The 11408-nt window shown below is 37.2% G+C and overlaps 1 protein-coding gene across 1 annotated transcript in view; it reads left to right on the plus strand.

The window, feature by feature from the left end:
* LOC139944879 (tetraspanin-7-like) overlaps nucleotides 1-11408 on the plus strand; it is a 37808-nt gene that overhangs the window by 18939 nt on the left and 7461 nt on the right. The window contains exons 2-6 of the mRNA XM_071942029.1: nucleotides 1621-1809; nucleotides 2845-2919; nucleotides 6907-7005; nucleotides 9062-9244; nucleotides 10842-10925. Coding sequence (XP_071798130.1) covers nucleotides 1621-1809; nucleotides 2845-2919; nucleotides 6907-7005; nucleotides 9062-9244; nucleotides 10842-10925 — 630 coding nt within the window. The remainder of the gene's footprint in view (nucleotides 1-1620; nucleotides 1810-2844; nucleotides 2920-6906; nucleotides 7006-9061; nucleotides 9245-10841; nucleotides 10926-11408) is intronic.

Here is an 11408-nt window from a genome sequence, read left to right on the forward strand (position 1 = left end):
GGGTTTTGGAAACTTTTGTAGGTCACGTTTGTGGCCATGACTTGAATCCCTACTCACTGTGAATGAAGATGTTTGTAATATAAATTACCTGTAGAAGTTTCGGCTTTGTATCTAGCCGCCAAGTTAAAACAAAAAAAGGGGGAAAATCACAGAGCATTGTTTTCAGGAGAGTCGCATAAATATGTTGTTCATGCTAAAATAATGTTCGTCTCCTGAGATGAATTTTGTTGTTGGTGACATTGTTTTAATCTATTCTCAAAAACTACAGCACGTAAAGTAATGTTTTAAAGGAAGCTTTCTACCATTGTTATCTTTAAACTATGTAAATTTACATATATGTGTAAGTCTGTGGACTTTTGTGTTTGTGTCATACCCATACCCTTTAAAAGCTGACATACAGGGCACATGTTTGAAGGTGTTACAATCATTATTGTGGATATCATGAATACTTTTACATTATTAAAGATAAGTTAACAGTCCTCTCGTTCATGATAGCCTCACTGTCATTAATATGCAATGAGTTATAGAACATGCTGCATTCTGTAGACAGCTTCATGAACTTAAAGGAACACGTTGCCTTGGATCGGACGAGTTGGTCAAAACGAAAGCGTTTGTAACCGTTTTTTATATAATGCATATGGTTGGAAAGATGTTTTAAAAGTAGAATACAATGATCCACACAAGTTTGCCTCAAATTTGCGTGGTTTTCCTTCTACTGTGCGAACTAACACGGTCGGCCATTTATGGGAGTCAAAATTTTGACCCCCATAAATGGCCGACGTGTTAGTCGACGAGGTAAAAGGAAAACCACGCAATTTTGAGGCACGTTTGTGTGGATCATTGTATTCTACTTTTACAACATCTTTCTACCCATATGCATTTTATAAAAAACGGTTACAAACGCTTTTCAAAGACCAACTCGACCGATCCAAGGCAATGTGTTCCTTTAAAGGATACGTTTGGTAAGCACTCTTAAAATTATTGCCAATGAAAACTTTGGGTTTGAAGCCTATAGCAGCTTGCGATAGTATAAAACATTTTAAGAAGCATTTCATTTGGATTTATTGTGGTTAAATGTAAAAAGATGTCAGTTTTGATTTCCCCAAATTTGCCAATCTAAGAAGCGTTATTGTCATTAAAAGGGTTTCTCACATTGTGTATTCCTATTAGGGACTATTTTTCCTACTTGGTTACATATTATACAGTCTTTTTTTGATATTTCGCTCCAGATATCCGGTTATATCTCAGAAAATTGACCACCTTTTGAAATGATCTTTTCACATGGATAGTTTTTTTGTAACCATCTACATTTATATTTCACTAAAACAACTGAATGGTTCCAAAAACCAAAGGGTTACTTTGACTTTACATGTAAGCCCTGAATAAGTTTTCACAGTAAGCTACATAAAAGTGTAGCAGTTGAGACATTTGTTCTACAATGCAGAAGGTTGTGGGTTCAAATGCCACCATAGGTGCCTCATGACGAATGGCATGACTCAGAAAGCACTGAGTAGTCAGTGCTCTTTGATGTTTTTAAGGAACAAAAACAAATGTAGTCTTCCCTGATGCAACAAGGTCATTAACTAAAACAAAATACTTTATTTCTCTCTCCCCTTACAGCTTGTCGGTCTGTCACTCCTAGCCGTGGGCATATGGGGTATATTTGAACTGAAATACTACCTGGAGCTGTCCAAAACGGACTACTCCAACTTGGAATACGTATTGATTGGAACAGGTAGCTTCATGATTGCCGCTGGGATCATCGGATGCTGCGCTACAGTCAAGAATATCGCCTGGCTACTCCAACTCGTGAGTCATATTAGCATTTACATGTATATCGTCCTCTTCCCCCTCCTTTCAGCCAAAAGGCGTAAAGGTCAACTTGACACACCTGTCATGCCTTTGTTTACATCGATTGAATTTGCCCTGATCTGACCCATTTTCGTTAGAGCCTTGTTTAAGCAGCAAATATTGCTTATCAAGTTTCTGCTAAGCAGAAATGAGCAGCCAAATGTACAAATGCTGGCTCCTCCAACTCGTGAGTCAACTTAGCATTTATATCGTCCTCTTTACTCCTCTCAGCCAAAAGGCATAAAGGTCAACTTGACACACCTGTGTTACATGTACATCGATTGAATTGCCCTGATCTGACCCATTTTCGTAGAACCCTGTTTAAGCAGCAAATATTGCTAATGAAATTTCTGCTAAGCAGAAATGAGCAGCTGAATGTAAAAATGCTGGCTCCTCCAACTCGTGAGTCATTTTAGCATTTATATCGCCCCCTTCCCTCTCCTTTCACCCAAAAGGCGTAAAGGTCAACTTGACACCTGTCATGCCTGTGTTTACATCGATTGAATTGCTCTGGACTGACCCATTTTCGTTAGAGCTCTGTTTAAGCAGCAAACATTGCTTATCAACTTTCTGCTAAGCAGAAATGAGCAGCCAAATGAGCAGTCAAATGTACAGATTGTGCGTGTGATATTGTAGTTTGGCAGGTTATTTTATTCTGGTAAGCAAAGTTCTTAATCTAGTGTTAAGTGGTGCTTTTCAAGGCAAGTTATTAAAGAAAATGACACAAAACAAAACATGCAATCGTTGAACATTGTAAAATGTGAGGTTCTCTTATATTTGAATTTTGTGCTGTGGTATTATCCGTCAAATGTGTGATACTTTTTTAAACCTCAATAAAAAAATCCTTCCAAACCATACTGCTGTTAAACATTTCAATAATTAATTGCTACATTATTTTTATACAATAGTTGCCAACTTTCACAATGCACCTGTGAATAAATAGCAACTTGTAAATTTACCGATTGTTGTTATTGTTGTTATTATTGTTTACAGTATGGCGTCATGGTCTTTGTCGTCTTTATTGCTCTACTAGCTGCAGGTATCTCTGGATTTGTTTACCGAAAACCTGTAAGTCACAAAGTTTAACAAACATTTTTGTTTTTCATAACTATCAAAAATTATACCTGGTGAAAAAAAAATTGTAAAACACAATCCCAATTCGTTTACATTCTCAGTATCATGTAAAAACAACCACAGGATTATTCTGTCAGGTCTTGTACGGTTTTTGTGATGGCAAAACATTTTTTTCTTAGTTTAAGGAAACTCTAAAAGGATGGAGAGCGCGTCACGTGGGGTGTTTAAACCTTTGATAATGACCAGTGTTTATAACCGGTTGTGAGCGGATACTCCGCGCTAGTCTTGATGCAAGACGTTTCTTGTAATACGGGCGATGCAGGCGCTCTCGGTGGGTTGGCCGCGCTGTGTGTGAAAGGAAAACCGGAACGTGTTGCACCAAGACTATACGCGCATGCGCACAGATGTAACCAGAAATTGTTGGAAATAGGCATGCACACACGGAGGTTGTACATGTACGTGTAACATGTACATACCATGAAGGTAGAAAAATACAGAGCTCAAGCACATCGGAAACGGATAAGTTTTACAGAGTTTCCTACTTTATTACGCCTTTTAACCCAAAAGGTATTTATGAATGGGATTAAAAGGCCTTCGGCTCGGGCCTTTATCACACGGCAATTCGACCCTGCCTGTTTTAAACGGCCGTGAAAGAACTAGTCGCTACCTTTTATTCCCTTATGAAACCCATTGTGGAACACACAACACACAAACAAATACATGGATGGAAATATTACTCATCCACTGAAAACCAGTTATTCAGTTATGTTTGGTGCGCGCATTTTGAAAGAAAATAAGGTTTTTGAACAAAAATGTGCACATCAAATTTATGGATGTAGAATATGTTGTTTGGCAAGAGAAAAATTTCATAAATTTTCAATGTTAGTCAAAGATTTGATATTAAAGAAACACTCCCCAAGGAAATAATGTCAGTCAAACCATGCAAATTTTCCCAATACTGTATCTTTTCTGCTTCAAAAGGATTTGTCCGTTTAATTCCATTTGGTCAGCCCAGACATGTCTCATCTCAGGTTGTGTTTCTTCATTATTGCCAATAATTAAAAAAAGACTCTTGCCAGCGTATGACGTCCTTCAGTAGTCTGTGCGCTCAACCCTGAAACCTCAGGATCTTATTTCCGCATTGACATGTCATTACTGTTCCAGATGGTGACGGAGTACCATACTGTACAGTCAACCATTACCACCAGTATCGAATAACCCCTTTGTTGCTATTATGAAAGTGGCCATCTTGTAAGGCAGGCTGTATGCGCTAAATGTATGGTTTTCCAACCATACATTTCAATGCAATTGGTTTGGATTTCCAGATGGTTTTCCATTTGAAGTGACCCACTTGTACAATTTTAGTTTATTATTAATGACCGAGAAAAAAAGAATCTGATACAGGGTAGGGTTGGGAAGAATTTTTGTCTGCTACATTATTATTAAAAATAGCACGTTCTGCTTGTTTGAAAGAAGTGAGTAATCACAAATGCGAAAATTCTGAGTTCTAAAGCAATTTTGTTTAGAAATTTTCTAAAGAACTATGCTGTTTCAAGATTGCTACCTTATAGGCATGATATTCTTCCTACTTGTTTTAGATATTTTTGTTGAATCTGGTGAAACTGAAGGATAAAAAATAAAACACAGACAAAAATACATGTATGTACTGTAAAGTTGTATTCATATCAACATGCAGAGTGTGCACATTCTTTTATTTGTCTACCTGTACTTGTACGTTGTCTTACTCAGTAACTTTAATCTTCATTTAAAGGCAGCGGACACTATTGGTAATTACTTAAAATAATTATTAGCATAAAACCTTACTTGGTAACAAGTAATGGGGAACTGTTGATAATATAAAACATTGTGAGAAACGGCGCCCTCTGAAGTAACGTAGTTTTCGAGAAAGAAGTAATTTTTAACGAAATTGATTTTGAGACGTCTGAATTTGATTTTGAGGTCTCAAAATCAAGCATCCGAAAGCGCACAACTTCGTGTGACAAGGGTTCTTTTTCTTTCATTATTATCTCGCAACTTCGACGACCTATTGAGCTCAAATTTTCACAGGTTTGTTATTTTATGCATGTTGAGATACACCAAGTGAGAAGACTGGTCTTTGACAATTGACCAATAGTATCCAGTGTCTTTAAAATAATCAAGACAATCTGGTGAAACTGGAGGATAAAAAACCACCAACAAATTATGTTGATGGTACCATCTTTTTGTATCAACATACAAAGTGTGTGCACAATCTTCCTTTTGTCTTATCACTTAAAAATGTCATTGTCATTTAAAATGTTCAATTTGGTGAAAGTGGAGGATAAAAAAAACCACTGAACAAATATTTGAATGGTATTTATATCAACATACATGCACGTACAGGGTGTGTGCACATTCTTTTATCTGTGTACTTGTACATTGTCTTACACAGTGTCTTTAATATTAATTTAGAATATTCAATCTGGCGAAACGAGAGGTTAAAAATACACCCCAAAACCAAAAGAAGATTGAGCATGTAGACTGTGGGAGAAGGGAGATTGGCAGAGGGAATGATGAGGGAAGGCTTTTGTCCAATAATTTATTTGCCTCTTGGAAACTCAAGGACAGCTCGAGAATTACATCCAGACATGTTAATGTGTTGTGGCTGATTAGGTATGGACATTATTGGTTGTGGATTGCTAGCCATCCCTCAAGTGCGTTGTTGTTGCTGATTAATCAACAGTTATTTTTGTGAGGTTAGATTGATGACAAGGGAACCAAATTAACAATGTTCCGCATTTAAAGAATCTGTTATACAACTCCTTTTACTGCTCTTTTGTGATATCTTGAAGTTATCATTGGCAGCAAATTTGAATGTATTAAGTCTCAGAATTTATTCAGATAACTGTGTTTATGAAAGCATGTTTGTAAGGAGCGATGTGTCAGCCATGAAACTGCACTTTTGCTCCCTCAAACAGGGATCCTTATACTTAGGAAAAAGCTCTTTTTGTGTGATGGATCAGGAACAGTTTTAAAGACACTGGACACTACTGGTTTTCACTTGCTGTATCTCAACATAGATGCATAAAATAACAAACCTGTGAAAACTTGAGTTCGATTGGTCCTCTGAGTTGCGAGACAACTATGAAAGAAAAAACACCCTTGTCACACGGAGTTGTGTGCTTTCAGATGCTTGATTTCCAGACCTCAAATTCTAAATCTGAGGTCGCGAAATCATGTAAGCCTGTTCCATACTTCCTGCGAATGTGAATGCAATACAAATTTTGACGTCACAAATTAGCAACGAATAATTCACTGCATTTGACAATTGTGCTCAACTCCTGCGAAACATTCGCTGCGAAAACAGCCATGCGACGTCAAAATTTGCAGAATTTTAGCATGAACCGGGCTTAGTTAGGTACAAGTACTTTTTGTCTGAGTACAAGAACCAGTAATTTTTTTTCTTAAGCAGAACGAGTCTAGTACAATATGTTTCTTCTGCGAGTTAAAAGAAAAAACCCAGGACTTGACATCGAGTGTGTACAAGTACTGAGTACAATTTTGTACAACTCTGATTTTAAAGGAACACGTTGCCTTGGATCGGACGAGTTGGTCTATGAAAAGCGTTTGAAACCGTTTGTGATGAAATGCATTTGGTTAGAAAGATGTTTTAAAGTAGAATATAATGATCCACACAAGTATCACTCACAATTGCACGGTTTTCACTTTACATCGCGAACTAACACGGTCGGCCATTTATAGGAGTAAAAGTTTTGACTCCCATAAATGGTCGATTGTGTTTGTCGACGAGGTAAAACGAAAAACACGCAATTTCGAGGCATATTTATGTAGATCATTGTATTCTACTTTTACAATATCTTTCTAACCATATCGATCTTATAACAAACGGTTACCGGACGCTTTTCAAAGACCAACTCGACCGATCCAAGGCAACGTGTTCCTTTAAGATGGTTTATTTGTCTCTCTCACTTTTGTTTTCAGTTGCAAGAGGGATTCAAGGAAGGACTGGAGAAACACATTGATGATTACAAGGGATCGTCGAAAGTACCGGATTCATATGTAGACAAACTCCAAGAAAAGGTGAGTTGTTGCCAAATGGAAAGGATGACTGAGGTACAACAAACATGTACAGTTTCTTTTAGGGCCCAATTTCATAGAGCTGCTAAGCACAAATATTTGCTTAGCATGCCATTTCTTCCCTGATAAAAACAGGATTACTTACCAATATTCCATTTGTTGCATATTGCTTGTTACTGGGATTCAACTGTTGTTTAGTTATCCTGAAAATCACATGGAAATTTGGTTGGTAATCCTGTTTTTATCAAGGAAGAAATTTCATGCTAAGCAATCTCTTGTGCTTAGCAGCTCTTTGAAATTGGGCTCAGGTAATAAAACCAAGGGACCCTCGATGACTTGTCACCTTTTGGCCTGAGATACATGTAATGTGTAGAGAAAATGATGAAGAAATATAAGTTTTCCGAAACACGGGAGAGAAACCGCAAAATCCAGAAGCACACTGCAATGAACAGTGATTTTTGAGGTCCGGGGCAAATGCTTTTTTCCTCGAAACATCTAACATGCATGACATATGGAAAATTTGTCTGGAGAATTCACCAAGGCATTTTCTTCTTGGTAAAGGGCACCCTATGATGAAATTGCAAATTTGTACTGGAGCATTTCAAGGGCACCAAGGCAATGACTAGGGGACGCGGAGGCAATCGCCGATGTTGCCTCCATGAAGTATCAGGCCTGAATTTAAAAACAGTTACATGTAGTAAGATGGAATGTCAATTTTGTTTCTGAAAAAGTGCTTTACATTAAAGTCTTTTCCGCAAAATATTATCATTTTTGAAAGCACAGGATTTCAGAGAATAAACTTATATTTATGTTCATGAAGCTTGGTTTTCAATAAAGGTTTTTAACAATATGTAGTTGGGAAAAAGAAACTTTTACATGAACAGGTATGAACAAAATAAACTCCCTCTTAACCATACATTGTTTTGGTATTTTGCTCTGCCTTGGCAACTTGCTTACATTTTATGTACATGCACGTGCCAGCGAGTAATCGCTTGGCAATACATCGCCGAAGTCATTGATCAAATCCCCCGACAAACACGCTTTAATGCATGATAGATTAAGGCTGGAGCGCTTTAAATACGAGAGAGATGCGTCCTTAACTCATGGTTTATAATCTAGCCACTTCACTGCCACTACATCAACAAGAAGACTCCTTCCCCAACAGACTGTATCATTCAGCCATGAATCCAATGATAGTCGACATCTAATTATCTGGCAATTCCCATGTGGACCCAGTTCCCAGTAACTGATAGGCAGAAAATGTTGTGTAGTGTAAATTTAGTCGCTAATGATAGCAAAAGTCAGCTGGGAACTATTTAATCGTCTGTATTCTGAATTGAAAACAGACTGGTTACCTGTGTTTTTTGCTTACCAAGGTTTTTAATACATGATATGCACATGCATGTACTGGCCTATTTGATAAGGCATTAGACTCTAGCTCTGGTGTGTCTGTTCAGCAGGTTGTGGGTTTGAGTCCCAGACGTGACACTTGTGTCCTTGGGCAAGACCCTAACCATGTTTCACCCCGAATATTTTATTTTAGAACAAACCGAAAACATGTAATGAAAACTGCATCGATCATCAATAACAAATCTTTCTTCAGCTGCGCCACGCATCTGGAACAACGTTCAAATCTCTTCTCAAAACTTATCTTATGTCACAGGTTTTCAAGGACTAATTTTGTTGTGTCTGTTTTTTTCTTTGTTTTGTTTTGTTTTGTTTGTTGTTGGTTTTACTGCGCCTTGAACACCCAGCAGGGTGGGTACGTGCGCATTACGTACAAGTCTTATTATTATTATTATTATTATTATTATTATTATTATTATTATTATTATTATTATTATTATTATTATTATTGTTATTATTACTATTACTATTACTATTACTATTACTATTACTATTACTATTACTACTACTACTGCTGCTGCTGCTGCTGCTGCTGCTGCTGCTGCTGCTGCTGCTGCTGCTGCTGTTATTATTATTATTATTATTAATTATAACAAAAGTTTGTCTCTACCTTTACACATTTAAATGTATGTTCGTTTTGTTAAATTTTCAGCTTTCATGCTGCGGCTCGCAAAATTATACTGACTGGATGCAAGGGGACACTGATTGGCATAACGATCATGTGAACCAGGTACCATCAAGCTGCTGCAACGCTTCCGTCAGTGAAGACATTTGCAGCAAACAGCAGTCTGCTATTCCTATCAAGACGAATGGAACATTGCTAGCATTTAAAGAGGTAGGTATAATAAATATATAAATTATAGTACTCTCATGTCTATTGTAACGCAAAATAGAAAATAGAATAAGCTGTTGCAAACAACTTACTATTTTATTATTGGTTTTTACCCATACACCGATAAGGCTTAAACAAAATATATGTTATGTTGGCGTAATGGGCCCCCAAAATAGGGTAGGCAGGTAGGGATTTCCCCCCCCCCCCAGCAACAAAAATTACATGTTTTCTAATTGTTTAACCTAGGAGACATGATAACAAAAGAAAACAAGGCTACACACAACAAATAGTTTATTTCTAAACTCTTGATGACATTTATTTTATTTTTAAGTCTTTAATAGATTTTAATAATTAAATTTCTTCAAAAGTACTGAGTATACAGTGCTACACACATCGGTGTATATTACTATAAATTTCTTCCCTTGAAAAAATAAAAATATCCAGGGTCGGCCGTATTTTTTAGGGTAGGTCGGGTTACGGCAACAAAACATTTTTTAAACTTATGCCTTTAGAAGTGAAAAGCACTGTACATTGTATGCTCAGTGCTTTCCCGTGTTCTGTGAAAAAAAGAAATTCAAAGGCATAATGCTCGGGTGGGATTCAAACCCACAACCTTTGCCGTTCTAGAGCAGAATGTCCTACATGTATCACCAAAGCTCCGATACCTAATAGCAGTTTGTATTCAATACTTTAGCAGTGGGAGTTTGAATCCCATCTGAGTAATAAGTGAGTGGATTTTGTGGTCACACGACTCAGGAAAGTACTGACTATACAATGCTTTACACACATTGATGAAGGCATGCCTGTATATGCTTTGTTTATGAAAGGGCAAGGGCACCAAGGCATTTATTCCTTGGTAAATAGTTAAGTGCACCCTATCAGGAAATTGGAAATTTCAATTGTCCAGAGCATTTCATAGGCACCAAGGCAATGACCAGGGGGCATGGAGGCAATCTTCTCCATTACCTCCATTTACTGTATGGCAAAAAAACAAAAAAACAAACAATTTTCTGTACCCTAGATGCAAATTTTACATATATAAAATTCAGGGCTGTTCGCAATTGCTCTCCTCCTGTACAGACTGTCTGGAAAAAAATTATGTTAAGCATTGACGCCAGACCAATCAAGTCAGTCTGACAATTCAGCATTAAAGGAAGACCCAAATTTATCAACCCTCGTTTGTCGATTCAATTTCCATGCCATCTCGCTGCACATGAAAAGCCTACCCTCCGGGCAATGGGGGTTATTTCTTTGTTTTCACAAAAAGCAAACTGGAAATGTCTTTGCACGTCCACTTAGCAACGACAGGAGTGTAGACTTGAAATTCAGCCGTTGACACAGCTATACACAGAACATTTTTTTTTCTTCAGCCTGGGTACGTATGTGGGGTACAATGCCAAACTAATGACATGATAAATGGTTGCTTGGTTACAGGGTTGCTATGAAAATGTGGCTTCTTTCCTTGACATTGACAGGAGTGTAGACTTGAAATTCAGCCGTTGACATAGCTATACACAGAACATTTTTTTTCTTCAGCCTGTGTACGTATGTGGGGTACAATGCCAAACTAATGACATGATCAATGGTTGCTTGGTTACAGGGTTGCTATGAGAAAGTGGCTTCTTTCCTTGACAACAAGATGGCTATAATTGGGGGCAGCGCTCTTGGATTTGCTTTCTTTCAGGTGAGACCATAAGGACATGATTTAAAGTTACATTCAGAAAATCAATCAAGTTTTTCAGGAAAACAAAATAGTTTTTCAGGAAAACAAATTAGTTTTTTTCAGAGAAAGACATTAGTTTTTCTTTCATCAATGAATGGGAACGATGAAGGGGTGTCTGATTTTTGATAAAGTAAAAGAAAAGAGAAATAATTTTCACCCTCTTCTTTGGTGAGATGCTAGAGTTCAATGCAAAAAGACAAATTAGTTTTTTCTAATGGCTCATTAATGTCTGGGGTTTTGCGGTGGGGAAATGAAGATAGGGTCCGTGGCAGCTTTTTGGCTCCAATTCCTTGTCCTTTGAAAAGAAATGTGATGCAATCAAAGTACATGTTAATTAGTTGATTACCTTAAATATCATTTGTGGAGAAACAAGCCAAAAGAGGCCAACAGAGGTAAGTTAAAAATTCTGTAATTTTAAATGCCAAATTATATTTTATTTTATAT

The sequence above is a fragment of the Asterias amurensis genome, chromosome 12, assembly GCF_032118995.1.
Source record: "Asterias amurensis chromosome 12, ASM3211899v1".
Taxonomy (NCBI): domain Eukaryota; kingdom Metazoa; phylum Echinodermata; class Asteroidea; order Forcipulatida; family Asteriidae; genus Asterias; species Asterias amurensis.